At 63.6% G+C, this 22,682-nt stretch overlaps 4 protein-coding genes across 4 annotated transcripts; 2 read left to right on the forward strand and 2 right to left on the reverse strand.

The window, feature by feature from the left end:
- Positions 1-224: 224 nt before the first annotated feature.
- On the reverse strand, positions 225-9,437 carry CHLRE_02g117900v5 (uncharacterized protein). The gene is made up of 23 exons (XM_043060006.1): positions 8,829-9,437; positions 8,463-8,541; positions 7,962-8,143; positions 7,662-7,764; positions 7,298-7,443; positions 7,013-7,117; positions 6,663-6,841; positions 6,372-6,482; positions 5,988-6,104; positions 5,657-5,769; positions 5,262-5,329; positions 4,898-4,982; positions 4,546-4,632; positions 4,264-4,348; positions 4,013-4,127; positions 3,593-3,847; positions 3,189-3,394; positions 2,643-2,813; positions 2,132-2,344; positions 1,736-1,957; positions 1,413-1,507; positions 1,021-1,186; positions 225-845 (listed from the first exon to the last, which is right to left on the reverse strand). Exons 1-23 carry the CDS (start codon positions 9,157-9,159, stop codon positions 687-689), a joined length of 3,393 nt encoding a protein of 1,130 aa, XP_042927640.1. The 5' UTR covers positions 9,160-9,437; the 3' UTR covers positions 225-686.
- A 97-nt stretch (positions 9,438-9,534) lies between these two features.
- On the forward strand, positions 9,535-13,445 carry CHLRE_02g117950v5 (uncharacterized protein). Its single transcript, XM_001702401.3, has 5 exons — positions 9,535-9,961; positions 10,200-10,420; positions 10,725-10,886; positions 11,213-11,604; positions 11,733-13,445. Exons 1-5 carry the CDS (start codon positions 9,707-9,709, stop codon positions 12,632-12,634), a joined length of 1,932 nt encoding a protein of 643 aa, XP_001702453.1. The 5' UTR covers positions 9,535-9,706; the 3' UTR covers positions 12,635-13,445.
- Positions 13,446-13,510: 65 nt separating this feature from the next.
- On the forward strand, positions 13,511-18,583 carry CHLRE_02g118000v5 (uncharacterized protein). The gene is made up of 12 exons (XM_043060007.1): positions 13,511-13,728; positions 13,853-13,933; positions 14,098-15,078; positions 15,205-15,358; positions 15,510-15,770; positions 15,969-16,184; positions 16,360-16,793; positions 16,925-17,079; positions 17,249-17,350; positions 17,464-17,582; positions 17,754-17,901; positions 18,100-18,583. Exons 1-12 carry the CDS (start codon positions 13,645-13,647, stop codon positions 18,275-18,277), a joined length of 2,913 nt encoding a protein of 970 aa, XP_042927641.1. The 5' UTR covers positions 13,511-13,644; the 3' UTR covers positions 18,278-18,583.
- A 121-nt stretch (positions 18,584-18,704) lies between these two features.
- Positions 18,705-22,160, reverse strand: CHLRE_02g118050v5 (uncharacterized protein). The gene is made up of 6 exons (XM_001702376.2): positions 22,049-22,160; positions 21,533-21,829; positions 21,102-21,266; positions 20,768-20,884; positions 20,456-20,602; positions 18,705-20,314 (listed from the first exon to the last, which is right to left on the reverse strand). The coding sequence occupies exons 1-6, from the start codon at positions 22,058-22,060 to the stop codon at positions 20,036-20,038; spliced, it is 1,017 nt and encodes a 338-aa protein (XP_001702428.2). The 5' UTR covers positions 22,061-22,160; the 3' UTR covers positions 18,705-20,035.
- Positions 22,161-22,682: the final 522 nt, after the last annotated feature.

The raw sequence follows: 22,682 nt of genomic DNA on the forward strand, positions 1-22,682 counted from the left end.
CGCGCATTCCCCACCATTGTCGTCCCCTGATCCACGCGGACTTACCCCTATTTCCCCATACCTATCCCCCTTACCAGGGAACCAAGGGAGCTTTCTGCGCAGCCGTCGCCAAGCCAGGTGGTCAATAGAAAGGAAAAGGTGTCGTTGTTGTGAGCACAGAAGGTAACAGCAGCACGGGGGTGCTGCCAGGGCCCAGGGGTGGTCACTGCTGCTGCCGACCCCGTAGCACCAGATGTCGTAACTGCTGTCCTTTCCCAGCGTGGTCACGCGGAATGAACTGCCTTGGCGCAGCGGTCAACGCTTGTACGTGGATGAAGTGAGCAGGTGGCCTGTTGGCGTAACACTGTAGCGGGCAAGAAAGCGGTTTGCCCGGGTTTGCCACTTGTCCTCTCAACTCTGGAGGGAAAAGTGGGCTGCGCATACACAGTTGTCTGAGGCCGCTCCGGTCTGAGACCGCAAGTGTCTACCCCATCTCGGGGGTGGTTCGTACAGGCACCGCCCGCCATGTGTCCCGCTGTCAAGCGCACGCACAGCAGGCAACAAACCAAACAACTCAACCCGCGATCTCTTGTCCAGCGCACTATCTCAGCTCAGCACGCACACCCCATACCGCACCACATCAAACCAAACCAACCCACCGCACAGATGATACCAGAACGACAACGCAATCGAAGCAAAAGGTGGGATCATAGGTACAGGGAGGCGGCGAAGATGATGTCACGCTTGATGCGCTCGCGCGCCGCCTCAAACCGCTCTGCCAGCGCCACCTCGCCAATGCCTCTCAAGCCCTCGCCCAGCTGCCGCAGCAGCTCCTCCAGCCGCCGAATGGCTCGGACCAGCGAGCCCTGCGGGTGGGGCGCAACCGGGCACAGTCTTGTGAGTAACAAAGCTGCACGGTGCACGTAAGCCGTGCTAACCCGCCACAATGCCACGGCGGCACTGCCCACCTGGCATCGGCCCAATCCCAGCGCACCCGATGCCCCGCCCCACCACCTCCCAGCCTTCCCAGCCGCCGCCCACCTCGAACACGCTGGTCATCTTGGCCAGCTCCGCGAACTTGGCGCCGCGCACCCAGGCCGCCACCGGCTCCATCAGGTCGGGCCGGAACTTGGACAAATACTCGTCCAGCGGGTCGGGCCCGGTGGAGGAGCCGGCGGCGGCAGAGACGGAGCCGCCGTGCGGGCCGCTGCGAGGGCACGAGCGCACACGAAGGCTCAGCAGCTTGACTAGTGGTTGGGCTATGCAAGTGTTACGTCGGCGGCGCGGCGCGCTACCTACCTAGCTATGGCGGCGTGCCAAGGCAACGCAGGAAAGCAAGGAAGGTGCAAAGCGGGCGGGCGACGGCTAACAACCAACGCCCAACGCGCCGTCCCCCTAATACCCCGCATGCCCCGGCACCGGCCGGCTCTCACCAGTCCAGCGCCATCTTGCACTCCAGCTCCACCTTGGCCACCCGCCGCGCCGCGTCCTTCACCGCCGCCAGCGCGCCCACCAGCTCCTCACGCAGCTGCGGCGCACATACACACACGCAGCACGCGGTTACATGGGAGCACGTTGTCCAGCATTGGTGCTGTGCTTGAGCAACATCGCACACGACGGTGTGCTGGCGGCATAGCAAGCTACAGTCTTAGCACAACGTTTCTTCTGCCTCCTCTTCCACCTTCGACCCTTGCGAATCCCTACCCCCCGGCTTCCATGACTAGCCCTCCATTCCCACCGCCGCCGCCGTTCGCACCTTGGGCCCGCCGCCCGCGCCGCCCTTCTCCTGGAACACGAAGCAGCTGCATGCGGCCGCCAGCGCCTCCAGGCCCATGCCGTTGAAGGCGCCGCCGAACACCAGCTCCGCAAGCACCAGCTCGTCACCGCCCGCCGTCAGCGACGCCGCCAGCCGCCCCTTCACCGACACCACACCCTCGCCGTCCACGTACGCCAGCCGCCGCAGCACACGTTGCCGCGCCTGCAGCAGGATGAAGCGGCCGCAGGGGCAAGGGTAGACGTGGGCAGACATTAGGCAGTATGGTGGGCTTGCATGGTACGAGAAAAAGGTATGGTACGAGAAAAAGGTAAGTCAAGGAGGTTAGGATCGTGTGAATTGAACACATGAAGCAAGTCACCCGTCCTTCGCACCCACCTTGAGCTCGTCTTTGAGGATGAGGCTGGTAGCGGCCTTGGCTTCCCGCCGCGCCGCCGCCACCGCCTCCTCCGCCGCGCCGCGCCGCTGCAGCGCCCCCAGCCGCGCCCGCAGCTCCGCCGCTCCCAGGCTGGTGGCCAGCGGATGCTTGGCCAGCAGCGCCTCCACGCTCTCCATCTTGGACTGCGTCTTGCGCGCCGTCTTGTCCTTTATCTGCAGGGCGTACCACGTGGTTCAGGGCGAGGCAAGGCAGGGCTGAGGGTCAAACCAGAAGGAATTGCAGAAGAGGGGCTGCGTTAGTCATGGGCAACAGTGCGAACGCATGCGAGTGCGGCCGGAGCTAAGGTGCACCAACAGCGCACAAGGTGCGCAGTACACCCCGCTCACGCCAAACGCACACACCGGTGCACCAACAGCGCACAAGGTGCGCAGTACACCCCGGTCACGCCAAACGCACACACCGCTAGCCCCCATGCCGCCTTTCCTCGCCCCTCCCCCCCACCCTCCTTGCCTTCATGTCATCCTCAGGGTCCAGCAGCGGCACGCGGCCGCCGCCGGCCTTGCCGCCAGCCGCCGCCAGCCGCACCAGCGCCTCCGCCAGTCCGGACACGCCCGCTTTGCGCGCGTCTAGCGGCCGCAGGTCCTTCTGTAGGTAGATGCGCACACTCGATAGCCGGTCGATCTGCGACACGGCGCGGCGCAGTGGACGAGCGGGGGAGTAGGGGGGGTAAAGGACTGGTGAGGGAATGGGGCGAGTTGCCGGCATTGATCTGAATGGAGGAAGCGATGTGCATCAAGTCAACATCCAGGCATCCCGGCACCCCACACATTGCTTGGCCCGCCCAGAGCGCAGCGCAGCAGGTCAACAAAACGGCCAAACGTGGTGAGTATGGAGGCCATACAAGGCTGTCTAATGTTCGCTGCTCTCTAGCTTTCAGCAGCAGGCATGTGCAGCAGACATGAACGACGAGTATCTTGTCTTGGGGCCCCACTTCATACGCGCACACACGTGTTAGCTGCCCCAATCTCTGTCCCTCTGTCTCTCTCTCTCACGCACCTGATTTATGGAGAACGTGACCACCATGGGCACACCGGACTTGTCGCCGGGAGGCAGCAGCCGCACGGGCGTGCCGCGCGGCAGGGCGCCGCTGGTGCTGGCGCCGGCGCCGCCCGCCCCGCCCGGCGGCTGTGCAGTGTTGACCAGCACATCCACTATAAAGGTGCCGCCGACGCCCTTCTTGCCCTTTTTGTCGTCCCCGTCTCCTGTCGTGCCAAGCAGGTGTGCGGCGTGCAGAAGCTGTGAGGCATCCCAACCCGTCTAGACGGCGGAGGCCAACCGACGCCTTACAGCACTGCGGCTGCACAACGCGTGGACTACCAGGCTCCCCGCGTAACCAAAGCGTCGCGGATGTATTCTCGAGCGCCCCCATCACCCAGCCCCCAGCCCCCACGCCGGCTCACCTCCCTCCTTCTTGCCGCCCACTCGCTCGAAGTTCACCACCGCCCCCCACACGCCGTGGGTCACCTCCGACACCACCGCCTCGCCACCACCGCCCTCAGGCACGGGCGCAGCCGCGGGCCCCTTGCCGCTGGTGGATGCGGGGGGGTCCGCAGGTGGCGGCGGCGCCGGCGCGGCGCCAGGCGCGGGTGGTTCGGAGAACTCCGGAAGTGGCCGAGCCATCTCCGGAGGTTCCGGCAGCAGCCGCACGAGGCGCCCTGCGTCCGTAGAATCGGATAACGATGAGCGCTGACACAGCAAACACCTCCCCTCGCCATCACCACCCACAGCGCCCGTAGCACTTCACACCCAGCACAACATCGCATGTCGTGTCGCCGCACGCCCGCGCTTCCGCCGCACACACGGCCGCGCCGTGCACGCACCTGGCTGCAGGAAGGGCAGCGCCACCTTGGGGTCGTTCAGCAGCTGCCGCAGCGCCGCCCGCAGCCCCGCCAGCTGGTCCAGCAGCGCAAAGTACTGCCGCACACCCGCCTCGTCCTGAGCAGGAGGGGATAGCCATTCATGGAGGACGGAGTCATCAAAGTACGCAAGACGCAAAGCCGGGGGCAGCGCGCATGGCGCCGAAGCTGCCAGCACTTGTTATATCTACTCCACATGACCCGCACCAGCCCACCTCGATTACGATGGCATCCCGTGCCGCCTCCAGCGCCGCCACACGCGCCTCCAGGGCCGGCAAGCTGCGCTCCGTCTGGAACTGCCTGTTGAGGTGTGGAGGTGGGGGATGGGTGCGGCAACGCAGAACGGAAGGTGGCGTGAGCTGGACGGAGGCCTCGGCTCGTCATGTCTCATGCTCCGCCCGAAGGACGGGAGGGACACCGCAGCCACCACGTCTCCCATACCTCCATATGGACTGTTCCCCAGCCCCGTCCTGCCCAGCCTCCGCCCCTCGTCCCACCTGAATGACGCCGCCATGAGCTGCTCCGGCTCGGCGCCCTCCACCCGCATCAGCCCCAGCAGCATGTTGTAGCCCAGGTGGAAGGCGCTGCGGCCGGCAGGCAGCAGCAGGAGGGAGCCGGAGGTGAGCAGGAGGGAGGCGGAGATGAGCGGAGAAAGGGGATGAAGGGCAGAATGAAAAGGAAATGGGGTCGATAACTTGACGTCGTGGGGCAAATGTGTGCGCAAACGTATGGACTTCGGGCCCCGTCGCTCTTCTGCATCGGGTTTGGTATTAGCTTGGGCTGGTATAACAATCCGTCCCTCCCCCCCGCCTGTCTCGCCCCTCCGCCTCACTCTGCCCAGCTGCCCACCTGTACAGCGTGTCTGGCGCGCCCTTGATCATCTCCTTGGCCACCGGCGGCTCCAGGCGCTGGTCTAGCATCAGGATCACCACACCTGTCCGTGTGTTCGTGTTGCGTGAGGAGGGGCGGGGGTGAGGCCAGCAGCGCATGGAAGTATGGGTGCACCCGTGTGCGCAGTGCCGGCATTCGTACAGGACCGGGAACACGAGCTCCTCACATCTAAGGTCATGCGGACGCTCCAGCTCCTGATTCCTCCATCCTCACAATACCTATCGCGTTATGCCCCGAGTGAGAACTTCCCCATGCACCCATCCACCCACTCACGATCCACTCACCACCCCTTAACCCACCCTCCACACACCCAGGCACTCACCGCGGTCGTCCAGGCCACGGCGCCCGGCGCGGCCGCTCATCTGAATGTACTCGCCGGACGTGATCCACCTGCGCCGCGGCAGCGGACAGGTACCGGTATTGCGTGAGGACGAGCGCTACATGCACTCTACATGGGCATCCTTCAGCCTGCACAGCATCTGGACAAGGAATGCCCTCCCCTACATTGCAAGTCATGGGTCATGCGATCGCAGACACACACACACACACACACACACACACACGCGCGCACACACACACACACACACACACAACCACACACACACACGTGCACACACGTGCACACACACACACACACACACACACACACACACACACACACACACACACACACACACAACCACACACACACACACACACACGTGCACACACGCGCACCTGAAGGCGCCGCCGTCGTATTTCTTTACGTTGGTGAAGACCACCGTCTTGGCAGGCATATTGAGGCCGGTGGAGAAGGTCTCCGTCGCGAACAGGCACTTGAGCAGGCCCTCCTGCACGTGCGCGTGTACCGCATGCAATGGAGCAAGCAAAGTGGTGGTTGTATTGTGCGCGCTCGTGGAACAAGACGCACGCACAGGTTAGCTGCATCAATGCTTCGGGCGCTGATGCCCATACACGCGGCACCCCTGGCCGACCAGCCCTACCGCCCCAGCAGCCGCCGGCCCCACCACCCGCCAACCAGCACCCGCCACCCACCACCCTGGCCCACCTGGAACAGGATCTCCACCACCTCCTTGACGATGGGCAGCAGGCCCGAGTGGTGCACGCCGATGCCGCGCTGCAGCATGGGCAGCATGGACACGATCTGCGGCAGACGCTGGTCGTCCTGTGAGGGTGCAGGGCGTGAGTCGCGAGTGGGTGGGTAGTGTGGCAGGCTGGCAGCCATGTGGGTCGGCGGAAAGGGTCGGTTGGGTACGGCAGGATGAGCACACCGCAGGTGCACCAGTGTGCCGGGCGTGCGCCGCCTTCCGCCCGCTACCGGTATCTCCTCAACCCGCCCATACAGTACTCCCCGTGGTATCTGCCGTTACGCGTTCGCTCTGTCCCTGCGTCCCGCCCCGCGCCATCGCCCCTTGGCCCCGCCCCGCCTCACCTGGCTGAGGCACTCCATGGCGCTCCAGTAGATGTTGCCCACCAGCGCCTTCTCGTCCTCGCTGTTGAGCTCCAGGGGGGCCATCTGCGACGCCAGCGCCTCGCACTCGCGCTGCGGGCGCGACGGAGAGGAGCGGTTGAGTAAAGGTTTAATATGGACTCAATCGAGGAGCTTCCACGCTTAAGCACCACTCTGTGCTCATGTGAGCCTGCGGCAGGCCTGTGCAAGCAAAAACGCACCAGCATTCTTAGCCACCATCTGGTCCATTCGAGCTGAGCCGCTCTTACGCACCTTGGAGAAGGAGAACACAATGACGGGGTCGTAGTTCCGCTCCATGATCATGCGGACCAGCTTAAAGATGTCGCTCTTGCCGCTCTCCACGCTGCCGGCGGGCGCTACGCCATTAGCGCCGCCGCCACCGCCGCCGCCGCCTGCCCCACCGCCGCCACCTTTGGCGCCCTTGCCACTGCCTGTGCATGTGCACGATGACGCTGTCTTTGCTCCTGGTCTAGAGCAACGCGAAAAAGGAAAACCCATCCCGACACCTAGCGCGAACAACTCGTGCCTACACACCAGCCAGCCGCAACCCCCCATTTGGGCGCCCTCTTGCCACCCTCTTCCCAACCCCATCCCGCCCGCACCTTTCCCGCTGGGGTCCGTCTCCGTCAGCACGGCCACCGCCTTGTTGAAGTTGTCATCCCGGAACACGCCGCGCTCGTCCACCACCATGTACAAACCGTCACCGCCTGCAGCACCAGCGCCAGCACAAGAGCGGTGCGGGGTTCACGCGAGCTCTGGCAAAGCCATTAGTGGTACCATAACTAGGTGCAGCGATACGATCATAGCGCACAAGGAGCCCGTGCCGTGCCCGGCCCGCCGCCAATATCAGCCGCCGCCCAATCCATCCGGCCGCAGCCCGCACACACCTGCCGGGAAGACGTAGTGCTGCAGCGGCGTGGGGCGGTAGTCAGTGTACACCACGTGGCAGGGCGAGTTGTGCGTCTTGGACACCCACTCCGCGAACTCGCGCGCGTTGGGGATGGTGGCGGACAGGAACACGAACCGGGCCTGCCTGCGCGGCGCCGTCAAGTCGATCAGGCATGATGGGGGCTTCAAGACGCACACCCGGCACCTCGGCCGGCTCCAGTAAAACACGTGGCATTTGCAGCTATCCTTCTTACCCCTCCCAGCCCCCTAACCACTGCTGCCATGCCGGCTCCACCGCCAGGCGTGCCGTGCCCCTCCCGCCCGGGCCCGCCAGCTCCGCCACCCTCCCGCCGGGCCGCTCACTTGGGCGCCAGGATGATGGACTCCTCCCACACCACGCCGCGCTCCTTGTCCCTCAGGTAGTGAATCTCATCATACACCACCAGCTGCACCTCGCGCACCACCTCTGCACAGGTGCGCGTGCGCGCACCGGAGCGTGGGACAGTCGTCATGCAAGGTCCAAACATGTGTGCGAGCATTGCAGCAGCAATTAGTAGACTACAGAGTACGCTAGCGCTGCCGCGCCCAGAGCTCTCGCGCCGGCCTCCAGCACGCTCACGACCACGTCGCAGCCCAGTACAGTCGCAAGCCCCCTCTGCGCACCTGACCCCCGGTACAGCATGGAACGCAGAATCTCCGTGGTCATTACCAGGCAGGAGGCATTGGGGTTTATGGTCACGTCGCCCGTCATCAGCCCCACGTCCACAAACTCCTCCGCCAGCTCGCGGTACTTCTGGTTGCTCAGCGCCTTGAGCGGGCTGGTGTACACCACACGCGTCTTGTCGCTGCGGCCGAGCGGGTGGGTGGGAGAGCGCGTGGGCGTGCGAGCGTGTGGCGGTGTGCGACTGGGCCGATGCCCGTGATGCCGTCACTAAAGTGTGAGGTCAGATCCATCCCAGCGTGCCAGGACTCGTGCGTCTGACGCTAGAGCTGCAAGCGACAACCAACATGGCGCCGCTGGATGCAGCTCCGGGCCTTCCCCGCTTCCGTTCCCAACACGACCGCCGACCGCGGTAGTTCGCTTCCTCAACATTACCCTGCTTTCGCCGCTTCCCTTCTTTCCTGTAACACACACCTTCCTCAGCCTACAGCCTGCGCACTCACCGCAGCGCCATTGCAAACGCGTACTCCGCCACCACCGTTTTGCCGGCAGAGGTGTGGGCGGCCACCATCACGCTGTGGCCTGCAGGGCGGGCAGGGCGGTGGGCGTGCGGCAGACGTGTCAGATGCACGCACACGCAGCCCGGCATGAACTGCGCACGTCCATCAGCCTTCAATGCATTACATGACTAGCCCGCTGCCACAAGCGCTCGAAGGCTCATACACCGCCGCGGTGCTGTCGCCGCTTCACTTCGGCTGCCACACCGTGCTGCAGCTCTCTTGCTTCGGTACCTCGCCTCTTGCAGTCCTGCCCCTGCCGTTGTACATGCTTACAAATCCCATATCTTCTTCAAGCCAATTCCAGCTCACCCGCCTCCAGGCAGTTGACCGCCACCTGCTGGAAGGGGTCGATCTTGAAGGGGTACACGCGCGCTGGCGGCCCTGCCCGCGCCGGCGGAGGCAGCAGGCTGCCCTGCTGCCCCGGCGGCCATGCCACCTCGTGCGTGCACGACTTGCCATCCACCTCCACCAGGTTGGCACCCACTGGCAGCGCAGCTACGCGCTGCTCGGTAAGGCGCGGCGCCTTCGCGGCGGGTGCGACGGCAGCGTCGGGTGCAGCTCCCGCGCTCAAGCCGTCAGCGTCGGTGGGCTCGGCGGGGCGCTTGCCAGCGGCACCCACCGCTGCGCCTCCTGACGACATGACTGGAGGGATAACGGCACAGTTGATGCCTCTGCTCCGTCAGCCGTTTGTGGACGCCGATGGGCGACGGCGTGACCCTAGAAGTGACGGCCGCCCTCACCTAAACGGAAATTTGCGTTTACAAACTACAATAATGTGTTTGGTCGCATTGTTTCCGCAGCTAGAATTAACAAGGTGAAGCACTTCCAGCAAACTTGCCGGCTTCGCTATCCCAAGCGCCTTTGTGAGGTATAGCGTCTATACGATATCTATACCTACACATTGCAATGCGATTTTGCGACGTTGGGCGCTGCTTGAACTGCATCGGTGAAAAGCACATTCCGGGCCAGCCGTAGGGTCAGCCTCGATACAGATTACGCTTACTAGAAATTGGGAGCTACTTCACCTTAGTTATCTCGCCAAGCAGGTCCCCAAAAGCTGGGCCGTTGCGCAGACCGCACTCTTTTCACCTCTGCGTAGATGCACTTCCTTTACTGTACACTTCGTTTCTAGCTGCTAAGCCAGACTCTAAAGGCTCCAAAGGGCCCGCACGCCGCTCGCTGGCAATATGACGGGAACCAGTCATGCTGCCAAGAAGAAGCAACAACACTTGGTGCCAATCACACGGGAGTTTCTTCGAGAGTTCTACCGACAGTACCCGCTAGAGCCGGTGCCTGGCGCGGTTCGGGACTCGCATGTCAAGGCAATCGAGGAGCTGGAGCGGGTCGTCACCAAGCCCGGCTCGAAGGTGCCACAGGAATTCTACATGGAGACACCAACGCGTATTGATGATTGCTTCTGGCGCAGCCGTATGATATGCGAGGTGCGGCTTGTGCGTAACTGCGGAAGGCGCGCGTGTGTGCAACAGCACCCCGTCGCCCACGCCAGGGCACCGTGTGCGAGACCCATGCTGCTTGCAAGAGCCCGAACTCCTCCTCCTGTAATCAGCCCCAGTTGTGACGATCGAACTTGTGTAGCTCTACTCCCTTGTAGATATCGTCGTTGCCTGTCACCCTGCACGCCCCATGTTCCCTGACCTGACCCTTATCGTGTCATCACAGGAGCTGGCGCTATCCGTATCTCGGATAAAGCAGGGCTTAGCGCCCGCCGGCGGCCCTGCGGCAGTGGAGGTGGCGGCAGTGTGCGACCGCATGCAGGCGCTGCTGGTGCAGGCGGAGCGGGACGTGTGGACCGTGCAGGAGACGAACACGGCCTCTGTGCGGCAGCAGCTAAAGCAGTTTATCCCCCAGGACTTCCGCGGGGCTCTGCTGGAGCGGCAGCGGTGAGCGCTGCATCGAGGGGGTGGGGTGGGGGGCTGTGCAAAGCGCGCGGTAGATATCCCAACGAAGCAGGGACGCAGGACAGGCAGGACCAGGAGTAAGGCTTACAACAGCGGACCGTGTTGCCCATTAGGCAACGGCGCGAAGCATAGACGCATCGCGCATCTGCCGACTCTAGAATCAGCATAGCCCAGTGCCAACCTTGACATCTCACAGCACGCCCCGCCCTGTCCCACCACTTGCATTATTGAAAGTTCGTAACCCTTGGCTCGTCCGCCCCAAATGGTTCTGTCCGTACCTCCACAGAGTCGCCGGTGAGGCCAAGTACAAGAAGCAGATCGATGACCTGGTGAAGCGCGGCGGCACCATCCGCTCGCGCTACGACCTGTACCTGCAGCACCAGTGGGAGCGGCGCCAGTCGCTGGTGCAGCTGGGCGAGTGCAGCGGCGTCTACAAGATTGTCATCAAGTGCGCGGCGGGCTGGGGCGGGGTGGGGTCTGGGAAGGCGGTATGCGGCCGAGACCCAGCATATAGGCCGGTCGGGGTTGTTGGTGCCAAACCCAGATGCCCATGGAGTGCATGTAGGCTCTGGGGCCCTGTGGGCATCAGCGCACGGCTGGCTGTCGTGTCATGGCGCGTCTCGCTGATCTGGGCAAAATGGCGATCTGGGTCGGCCTATGCAACGACGCCGCGACAAGCCACTGCTTATGCGCCGCATGACTGGGCACCATGTTTTGCTCCTGTGCATCGGCCTGCCCTGACTCCTCCACTTCCTCTTTCGCCCGCACTCCCAGGTTGGTTGCAGGCATCCCGCAGGTGCTGCTGGACTTCGCCAAGGAGATCAACGCCAAGCTGGGGCCCATGGAGGAGCAGCGCATCAAGTACGGCCCCGACCTGTACGGCATCACAACGCTGGGCCTTCGCCTCACCGTATGCCTGGCGGCCTGGGCGGAGGCGGCGGGCGGGGTGGGCAAGGGCGGCGTGGCGACGCCGGCGGCAAGCGCCGCGGCGCCGCACCTGGCGGCGGTGGTGGAGCCGGCAGTGAAGTTCTATGTGGAGCAGATGCTTCGCGTGATCAAGTTCATTGGGAACGTATTCCAGCACTCGCCCTTTATCCTGAGCAAGGAGGACCTGGAGCACGGCGGCGCGGCGGCGGCGGCGGCGGCAACCGGGGGCTCGGCCAACGGTGGGTGGCTGGATTTGGGTTGCGGGGCTGGATAAGCGTGGCAACGCGCTGGACACGCCGGTTTGGCATACAACTGGTTGGCTGGAAGACTCAACCGCCTGATCTGTGGGGATGCACGGTTGTTGCAGGTGACCATCACGGTCCGGAGTCTGCGGCCGTCAGCGCTACCAGCGGCACAGCAGCTGTGCACTCGGCGATTGCCGACCTGGTGGCCGCGAAAGAGGTGGCAGGGGCTGGGCTGGCGGAGGTTAAGACGGCGACGCCGGTCACCTCGACAAGTGGTGCGGCACCAGCGGCAACACACGCGGCCCTTGACACGGGCAGCTCGGGTGGCAGGGCTGTCAGCAGCGTGGGCGCGAGCACCAGCGCCACCGCGGTGGGGCTGTCGGGCGCGGGGTCGCTAGTGGCGCCAGCAACTCCCGCCGCCACGGCTCCGGACGCGGTCGGGCGCGGCACGGCGCTAAATCCGAGCGGCTTCATTGCTTACCTCACCGCTCCGGCGGCAGCCAGCGCGCCTGCCCTGCTGCCACAGCACGCGTCGCAGGCTGAGTCGCAGTCCCACTCGGGGACGCTGCCGCCGCGGCACACGCCGCTCAGCCGCCACGACACGCCGGCGCCCACGCACCTGGTGCCCTCGCCCAATGGCCGCGGCCTGGTGACGCCTGAGGCGGCGCTGCTGCCCAGCCCTGGCGCGCACCGCACCTACAACGCCCAGGCGGGTGCCACCTCGGGCGGGTACGGCCGCACCTCCGCCAACGGCGGTCGCGTGTCCCTCACGGGCGACTCGCAGTGCAGCTTCACCTCCGCGCCGGAGGACGCGCCGTGGCACCATCCGGAGGCGGGGTACCACGAGACGGCCGCTGACGGCGGACTGGGCATTGGGCAGCTGTTCCTAGGCTGCTTGGGACTGGGTAGCCACGGGCGGGCAGGTGCAGGCGCGGGGCCTGGGGCGACAGCACCGCCGCCGGCGAACGGGCACCCCCTAGCGGGTGACAAGGCGGGGCAGGAGCTGGGGCCGATTGCCGAGTGAGGAGGCGAGGGCGCAGCGGAGGTGGTGCGTGCGGTACTGTGCGTTGCATGGGCGAGCTGCCAAGCCGGATGCATGAGCGGTGAGGATCATGGTGAGTGACGTGGGTGGCTGAGAGCGCTGCCGCAAGCGCAGGTCTATGGGATTTGCGGGCTGTGCGACTTGTGAGTGAACGGCGCGCTTACTTCGTAATGGCGTGTATGGCTTGGGTGGGGCCAGGGTCATGCGAACGCTGGTATGCAAGCAAGAGAAGGCATTATATGTTATGACGAGTGCGCCTGGTGCAAGGTGTGGAGCTGCCACGCCGTCTGGCATGACAGAAACACTTGGACGGTGATATAATTAAGCACACCTCGCATACTTGTGCATTCTTGCTGTACTGTTTTGCAGTAGGGTGACAGCAACCTGGCCACGCTGGTAGGGTCATGCGAGAGCGTCTTAGGAGATACTGTGTAGCGAAAGACCCGGAACACAGGCGTGCGTCCGTGCGGTGAGCACTGAAGTAGCGCAGTACAGGGGTGCGTCGCATGCGTGCTCGGGACGAAGAATGTGTATTGGGCTATTGGCTGTAGGGCTTGTCACAGATGCATCAAGTGTTATTTGTGCGTAGGTAGGATCGCATGGAGCTTGAGATTGCCAATGTGAAGCAGGCCTGCTCTTATCAAACTGGCTCGGAAAAGGCAGACTGGCCAGGACTGGCAGAGCGAATGGCTGGCCCCATGCAAGTACGGTGGGGCCAAACCGACGAAATCGGTTGGGGTCGGGCCGTCCCGGCGCCGCGCAGCGATGGCCGCTGGTGTAATCATTCACGCTAAGACGTTTTGCCAAGGTTTGCATCAACCTTGAACCGCTAGAACGGCTGCAGGCTGCAGTGCATACCCAAACGTGTGGCGTCAGGTTCATACACGCGTGCACCAGCAGGAACGCTTCATCTGAAGCGACATACGGGACTATGCTGCTATAACATAACTATGAGACGCTGAGAACTTCGCTTTGTCTACACTGCGAGCAAGATGTCCAGCGATTCGCGCGGGCGTCGGGGCGATTCGCTGCCAAAGACGCACGCGAAAAGCGTCTTTTGCTTGGCGGACAAGGACGTGAGTTTTATGGAATTACTATGGAGAATATAGGTTGCGGGGGAGAGATCGGGCGGTGGCCAGGGGCAAGGTTCGCTTTGCGGGCGTGGCGGTGCTCCTTGCTGACCCGTTGTCGCCCCCTCAGCTTGAGGGACTGCAGGTCACTGAGAAGCGCAACCCGCGCTCCCGCAGTGCGCCACCCATGAAACTGTACATCCGTGCCGAGGTACGATCATGCGCCCAGCCGTTACCGCAACACAACCCTGATGCGTATCGGGCAACTGCGGTCATCGCCCCGTTCACGGTTCCGCGCCTCCTCACCCAGCCTTGACTTGAATCTCGGTCTCCGCCTCCAAACATCCATATCGACTCAATGCTCTTGCTCGGCAGCTGGAGGCTGTGGCGCACCGCAAGTGGGGCGGCGCAGAGGGCCTGGCGGCCGAACAGCGGCGGCGGGAGGCGCGGCGGGAAACACGTGCCGCCGCAGCAGCGGCCTCCTCCCCTGGCGCTGCCGGGGACTCCGCAAGTGGAGGGGGCAACGGAATCACAGCAGGTGACGTTGCTGCAGCAGCTGCAGGCGCAAACATCGGCGTGGGTGGCGCTGACCGGGGCGGTTGGAGCTCGTTCGGCTGGCTACAGCTGCCGCCCCTGATTACGGAGCGCATCCGACAGGTGCTGCCGCTGCCGCCGCTGGGCAGTGGCAATGCCGGTGGGGTTAGCGGCGGGGGTGGCAGTGCCAGCCTGGCCACGGCACCTGGAGCTGGCGCAGCGGCATCGCGTCCGGCAGCGGGAACGCCAGCGCAGCGTGGCGGCAGCGTTAAGCGGCCGCGGCTGGAGGAGGGGGCGGCTGAGGCGGCTGGGAGGGCTGGGCCGCGCTCCGTACAGCTCAATGCCAGGGTTGAAGCGGATGCGGATGTGGAGGTGGAGGTGGTGGACCTGGTCATGGAAGAGGGCGGTGAGGATGAGGGCGCCCGAGAGGTGGCCACCAGCGCAGACGGCACGCCGCAGGGGCAACAGGAGCTGACGGTGGGCAACGAAGGCAGGGGCGTTGCGGAGAAGGGGCTGGGCCGGACAATCGCAGGAGGAGGAGCAGAAGCAGACGCAAGGGCGGGCGCTGCGGCCGGCGCGGCCGTTGATGATGATGTCATTGTGATCTCATCCTCGTCCTCTGAGGGTTCAGGGGCCTCGTCGTCCCACTCTGAGAGCGACGATGAGCAGGACAGCGGCGGGCGCCTCGGCAGTCATGCGCCAGATGCGGCTCCGGCGGGGGCTGCGGCGGCACAGGCGCAACTGTTGGTGACTCAGGAGGGCGCAGCCGCCACTGCCTCGGTGGCGGCCATGCACGGCGAGTATGTGATGTACTGGATGAAGGTAAGCTGCGGGGCCCTGCGGCTTGCGACTCCTTGTCTTTCGTGGTGTGTATTGAAACAGCTGATCGCCTGTCGATGCCCCATCCACGTGTAACTCCTTTGGTGACAAATGTCTCGGTCTTCGCAGACCGCCGTACGCGGCCATGAGAACCCAGCTCTGGACGCGGCGCTGGCGGCTGCGGCGGCTCTCAGGCTGCCGCTGCTGGTGGCGGCGTTTGTGCTCCCCGGGGCCAACTGTCAGGCGCACGGCAACCTGCGCCGCATCAAGTTCCAACTGGAAGGTAGGGGAAGGGTGTTGGCAGGACGCCAGTGGCAGTGGTACCGCCCTGCTGTTGTGGAACAGGTAACGTAAGGGTCCTATGTTGTTGAGGCACGCGCTTGACCTTGCGTGCGCCTTCGACGCTTGCACTGCCTGCCACGGTGTACGGACAGGCCTGCGGGATGCGCAGAGGGAGCTGCAGCAGCGGCTGGGTCTGCGCCTTCACGTCCACGCGGAGGGCCTCACGGCAGCTGCGGCGCTGAGCGGCAGCGCTGGTGCCCAGTCCGCAACCAACGGCGCTGGCGACATCAGTGCTCCCAGAGGTGTCCCCAGCAGCAGTACGGCAGCCGGCAGCGGTGTCAGCAGCTCTCCGTGGGGGGCGGGCTGGGAGGACCTAGTGGCAACTGCCAGCAGGGCGGCGCTGGTGGTGACAGGTACGGCATGACTGCATGAGCATACATGGGATGGGGCCGGCTACAACATTTTGCTTTGACGGCAGGGGGCGCTACTCGTGACTTCAATTTACAATACAATATGTGTGGTGTAGCGCGCCGACGTGGACTAACGCGCCCGAAAAGCGCGCTTACAGCTTGTAAGTGTGGTTTGCCATTTACTTCACTGGATGGTCGCAGAGGACATGCCCGTGGACCCAGATGCGGGCTGGCTGGCGGCTCTCGTGAGGCGACTGCAACGTGGCGGCGCCGGCGCTGATGCCGCTGCGGCGACTGCCGTGGACGCGGCGGTGCCGGCCCCGGGCGTGTGGGCAGTGGATACCAGTTGTGTGGTGCCTATGCGGCTGGTGCCGCGGGCATACGAGAAGGCGTACGCCTACCGCAGCGCGACTGAGGGTGCGTGCACGCAGCTCTGCATGCGTGCAGGCATTGTGTGCATAAGGCTGCCGCCCTGTCAGCTATGTCTTTGGTGGGTCCGGGAGTGGAGCTGGCAAGCCGTTGATTGCGGGAAGAACCTGTTCCAGCAAAAAGGGAGGCGCCCAATGCAACGCACATGATACACCACTCGCAGGTTGGCGAAGGCAACGGATGCGGGCAGTGTACGCAGGCGGTCCATACTGCTGGCCTGTTGCTGCGGCCTTGGCTGCGGCTGGCGGCACCGGTGCAGACGGCGCTGCCGCCAGCTCCCCTGTCGCTTCGGCTGCTGCGTCAGCCGGGGCCGGGCCCATGCACCGCTTCCTGCACCGCGCCAGCGGCGCCAACGCCGCAGCCTCTGCGCAACCGGCGTCCGCCAGTGATGGCGCGGGATCCAGTGTTGGCGGTGGTGGCGCCGCTGGCAGCGCCGCCGCGTCACCTGCTGGGCCCGCTGCAGCAAGCATCGCGCCGGAATGGCCATCGCTGGATCTGCTTGCGCTTCCGGTCGGCGCCGATGGCACCTGTGACCTGGGGGTGGTTGCAGCGTCAATACCGGGCGTCGACAAGTCCGTGCCGGGTGTGAGCCACATGGTAAGGTGCTCTCCAGAATGATAGGGCCTGTTTGGACAAAGACTCTTGCGCGTGCCCTTCGTGACCGCCACATTGTGTGCTCCACTACTATTGGCGCATGACGAGTAAGCTTAGCGGCTGTTGTGTTGCAGATTGGCGGCAGCGGCGCGGGCTACGCGCGCTGGGACGCCTGGCGGCGCGGCGGCGGCGTGGGCCGCTACGCCGCCAGTCGCAATGACGCCATGCAGCGGGGCGGGACCAGCCGCATGTCCGCCTACCTACATTGGGGCATGGTGTCACCCTTCAGGTGGGGGCCGCGGGGGGCGGCAGCAGCACAACGGATGGGCGAGGCGCGCCATGCCATGCTTCGTTGACGGGCTGGTGTGCCATGTGTTGAGAAGTGAGAGCGTACTCCCGGCATGCAAGTAAGTATCTGGAAGGGAACTGGCGACATTCACGCGTTCAATGTTGCACAGGGTCACGCGGGAGGCGGCGGCCAGTGGCGGCTCCGGCTGCGCCAAGTTCCTGGACGAGCTGCTGGTGTGGCGCGAGCTGGCATACAGCTTCTGTTTCCACAGGTGGAGTTTACCGTGGTGCAAAGACAGCACATTATAGCAACTTCTTTTGTCGTAGCGGAGATAGCAGAAGTTGCTTAGCGCTCTGGTGCCTGACACACTTTCCCTGGCCGCAGGTGCGGGCAGTTGGACTCGCTGGCTGTGCTACCGCGCTGGGCCCAGGACACATTGGCAGCACACGCCTCCGACCCCCGGGCGGTCCGGAGCCTGCAGCAACTGGAGACCGGCACCACAGGCAGGTGCCACAACCGCAGGCGGACGGCTTGACCTGACGTGGCCGACCCGGCATGCATCTACCTGATCAGGGTAACACTGTTTGTCAACTATCTCCTTACCACAGCGTTCGCGCCCATTTGGAAGATGTCTTCCTTTGGATTCATCAGCAATCGCCCTGGTCTGCCTGCAGGCGACACCTTCTGGGACGCCGCCCAGCGGCAGCTGTCGACCCACGGCGAGCTGCACAACAACGTGCGCATGACCTGGGGCAAGGCGCCGCTGGCCTGGTGCGCCTCGCCACAGGAGGCACTCAGCACAGTGCTGCACCTCAACCATCGGTACGCGGGCCGCGGGGGTTAGCGGTGGGGGCAGGGGCGGGGGATGGCAGGTGCCTCATCTTCCTGCGGAGTACCGGACGGAGCGCGGCGGCTGGTCCCTGTGCGGGGCGGCAACAGGTGTTCGTGCCCGCCTCGTCGCCACCAAGTTCTGCTGTCCTGCTCTACATAATGCTTCTCGGTCGCCATGCAAACACGCAGGTTCGCTCTGGACGGCTGTGACCCCGCCTCCTACGGCGGCGTGCTGTGGTGCTTCGGGCTGTTTGACGGACCCAAGGACCCCGCCAGCACTCCCATCACCGGCACGCTACGGCGGCGGCCCACTTCCTCGCACGCGCGGCGTCTGGACCCCGCAGCCTACGAGGCGTTGCGGCCGTGAAGGACGGTCTGGGATGCACCGGAGATGCAGGGAGTGTAACGCACTCGCACATAGGCGGCAAGGGACGACACGTTCGTTTCGCGCAAAAGTGCAAAGGATTCGAGTACCGGGTCAAAATTAGTCTCACAAAGGTGGGGGAGTAATGGAGAAGTGCGGAGAGATTTGCGTGCCCGCTCCCCGCAGCAGGGGATGAGTAAGGATGGCGCGGCTCCGGTTGCGTTTGCGGCATGTGCATCACTGTAAACGGTGCAGCGGTGTGCGTTTGGGTTGCGGCGTGTGCATCACTGCATGTAACGGGTCCCACTCCGGCCAAAGCAATACAAGCTCGTGTGGCAAATGCTTCGCCCACCGGTTTTGCAGCATGACACCTGTATAACTCCGAGCAAAGCACGCACTGCGCTCGGGAGCATGCTCGGGACCTGGACTGCCTGGTATGCAATTACAACGTGCTACCGTAATGCAACCGTCTAGCGCCAATTAGGCCTGCGTTTTGCAATTGCCAATGTGGGCAAGGTGCGCCCACAGAGCCACGCGCCTGTCTGGTAGTGGGTGACAGCCCGCAAGGGAGGGTTCTGCCAGCACCGGTACCAGTACTGCACAACCGCCGCACCTCAACCAACGATGTCATTTCAACCGCGTTCCGTCCAGAGCGCAGCACACATATGCTGTCCACGCGCATGCCCTCATACTCAGCCGCGCGCGCTTCCTCAAGCGGTGAGGCTCATCCACCGAGGTCAGCTAGCAATGAGAAGGAATGCTTCCAGACAGCATTCCTTCCCAAACTCGTGGCTGCCGCTTGAATATACTAGAAACACTTTCAGCCCCTGTCATAATCATCCTCCATGCTAGCGCTGTGCCGCTCCACTTTGCAAACAGCGGCATTACGGTACTTCAGCTTTTCCCCAAAGCACCGGCAGCGCCTTGCGCTAGTCCCACACGGCCGGTTGCGGCCACTCAGTCTGTGATAGTAGCCCGTTGCATGTCTCCTATTATGAAAGTCCGCGTCCGATGGTGCCTCCTACCATAGCGTCCGACCATACGTAGACAACCACACCGAAGCCTGTTAAGCCAACGCCACAGCACATCACGAATGCTGTATGCTCGTCCCGGCCTCCCGAACAGCTTGTCCGAATACCGAAGGACCAAAAGCATTGAGGACAGGCACACGTCACAAAACAGTCTACAATCTCCTAATCCACAGGTATAGAAGAGATACGACAAAGAAGTAAGACCGCCAACTAGCATCCTGCGACACGCGCTCACACAATGAGGACCGATACTAATGGCAAAGATGGTGCCACGCATACCCACGCCTTCTGTCGTATCTCGTGTGTTGTCATGTTTGTAATGCTATCCGCACTAATACGCCCCACTCCACAGGCTTGCAGCTGTCCCGGCATGACTCCGTCTGCACTCCGCACGCTCCAGGCCCTCCAATACATCGCTGTCATTGCGCATAAGCCAGCACCCTCATCCCAGCTGACACCCGCCGGCCCGCTCGCCAGAGCCCCGCTTCGCACCAGCACCATGCAAGCCCGGCATGAACTCAGCCCGGCCTGAACGCTGCTACATCGATACCCACGGACCATCGCACTGCCGCGCCGGTGTCATCGCAAACCCCCCGTCACAAGCGTCCTACCCTAGTAAACGATCGTCATGCCGCTATCATCCGTTGCCGGGCAGCTGTTGCGTCCCACCCGACATGACGTGCAGGCTGTCGACAATTGCCAGTACAATCGTCGGTGCCCGCTGCTGTACTCAGCGACGCCCCAAAGCCGAGCTGCCCGCCCGGCTGACGCGCCCCTGCCGCTCGTTTGCGACCTCCTCTTCCTCCTCCCCCTCATCCTCCTCGTCCTCTTCATCCCGGTAGATGCTCTGTGAAGCTGAGGGCGTGGCTGACGCCGAGACGGAGGCCGAGACGCCCCCAAGCGAGCGCGACGAGTCGATGCTGCTGCGGCGCTGCGAGCTGCGCTTCTCGCTGCTCTGGCTGTGGCCCGACACGCTGCGGCGCTTGCGGCCCAGGGCGGCACTCCAGCCCTGAGGAGGGGGGGGACAAGCAGTAATTCAGGATACACCGTCGGAAAAGAGATGCAACATCGTGTGCTTCACGACAGCTTATCCCAGGAGCCGGCCTTCCAACCGCCCGCAATCCCGCCGCCCGACCCGCCCGCCACGTACCTCTCCCTGCCCGATGCTGAGACTGCCCGCCAGCAGCTGCTTGAGCATGCAGCGCAGCTCCTCCCAGGGCACGTGCAGCCGGTAGTCCAACAGCCGCAGCAGCTCCAGCTCCAGCCGGTTGATCTCCTGGACACTGACGCCGCCCACCTGCGGCCGCGCACATATTGCAAACCAAGGACATTTTGTTGTCAACCACTGTTGTTAATGTGAACCACTGGGCTTACAACTCGGATACGCTGTAAGTGGCGAGCCCCCGTTGTCGGCAATACCGCTGCTGGGCAGCCCACCCCGGCAAAGCCCTGCCGCACTCACCCTGCCGTAGAATGCGTTGTTGTAGTAGTGGTCGTCTGTGAGCTTGGCCGCCACCAGCACGCCGCTCAGCAGCAGCCGGTGCACGTTGAGCGGCGTGGGCAGCATGTCCGGGTCGCGCTGCGCGGGTGGGTGGGGGTTTGCACAGCCGGGCGCCGACGCTTACCAACACAAGCATACTGTACTCTACTCAGTGACGCCTACAGCGACTGGAAGCCCCCGACAGTAAGCTGACGGCCAGCTGACGGCGGCTATGTTCCTGCAAAAACACAGGCCCCTTCAGCCCCAAGCTCGAAGCCGTTCGCCCCCTGCCCGAGCGCCCTCGTGTGTCCCGCACCTGTGCCAGCAGGTCCATGTAGACCAGGGCCATAACGAAGCACACGGGGCTGCACTTGGTGAACTTGGCCACACGCTCCACGTAGGCCTGGAGCCCAATGGGCGGCGGCCGTAGGCCGTGGAAGACGGTCAGCTTCCCAGTCGGCATCATGTGTTGGCTGCCCACCTGTCGGAGGAGGAGAAGGAGGAAGGAGTGCACGATATGGTCAAGGCGGGAGGATGCGGGAGGGTGGGGGAGGTGGTGGGCTGTGATGCTGGCTGAGCCGCGAAACAGCCAAGCAGCGTGCCGGGACCAGTGTGCGTTTGCCGCATACACGCTCGGCACCACCAGCCTCCGGGACTGGCGGCACAAGTTCAGGCAGGCCCGTGCGCTGCGTCAAGTGGGGCGGCGACGTCGCAGCACGCCCCCGGTCCTCCGCTATCCATGCTCACCGTGCTCGTAGTAAACCTCTCCTGCATTTCGTTCTTTTCCACATTGGTTTCAAGCGCTGCCGTGATAAGCTTTATGAGGCGCGGCGATGAGCCCGTGCCCTCTGCCACGCCGAGCAGAGCGAACAGCTCCTCCGTCTCACTTCCCAAGTCCACAACACCGGAGCTGCGCCGCGTTCGGGTGCCACAGGTGAACGACTTGGCCGCTTGCCCCGAGGTGCTCGGCGCATCTCCCTCGTCCGTTCGTGCGTCCGACTCCCGCAGAGGGCCGGATGCGGAGCGAAATAAGCTGAAGTGCACCTGAAGACACGTCACAGATGGAGACGGGGTCAAGGGAAGGCCTTTCAAGAGGCTTCACGCGAGCGCAAGCGCCTAACCAAAATAATGAATACCAGCGTTGCCAAGCACTGAGCGCACGCTCATGTACAGCTGACTCTCCAGTTAGATGAGGGGCCGCCCCAGCCGAAGAGAATTCTCGCTAACCTGTGTTGCCTTCCCGTCCTCTGCCGTTGAACTCACCTCCTTCACCATGGCCCCCGCGGCTGCTACCTTGAGGCGCAGGGGCCCACTCCGTCGTCGCTGCTGGAGAAGTGTAAGGACCTTGCCAACGTGCGAAAGAGCAACTCTGGATGAATGGCGTTCCTGGTGCGATATATATTGTAAATGAATGTATGTGTTGTTTTGTGCAAAGTTTGACTGATTGATGTTACAAGTTCATGCTCGTAGATTGGTCCAAACGAGCCAGGAAGCTCATGGACCGCCAAAACTAGTCTCAAAAGGATTATTCAAAAAGCAAAACAGTTCATGCAATAATATATCTAAATTGGTCGCGCCGTAAGGTCGTTACGTCGCAGCCTTATCGCGTGAATGACACGCGCTAAACCCCTCTGGTCACCACTGGCCATCGCGTCCATCATAGTCGCGGGAATCACCTCCCACAGCGTGCTTCTGATATCATCGTACGCCTTGCACTCAAGCAGCACATGCCTCTCATCCTCTACATGCTCCTCCCCATCAGCGTGGCAAAGCGGACATACTCTCTGTGCTCTCTCCCTGTGCGCACCCTGCGCACCGCGGGGGTTGTTAGCCTCAATCATCCACACGCCCATCCTGAATCTCATCATGGAGACATGCCATGCTCGAGGAATGTAGA

This window comes from Chlamydomonas reinhardtii, chromosome 2 (genome assembly GCF_000002595.2).
Source record: "Chlamydomonas reinhardtii strain CC-503 cw92 mt+ chromosome 2, whole genome shotgun sequence".
In the NCBI taxonomy this organism is placed as follows: domain Eukaryota; kingdom Viridiplantae; phylum Chlorophyta; class Chlorophyceae; order Chlamydomonadales; family Chlamydomonadaceae; genus Chlamydomonas; species Chlamydomonas reinhardtii.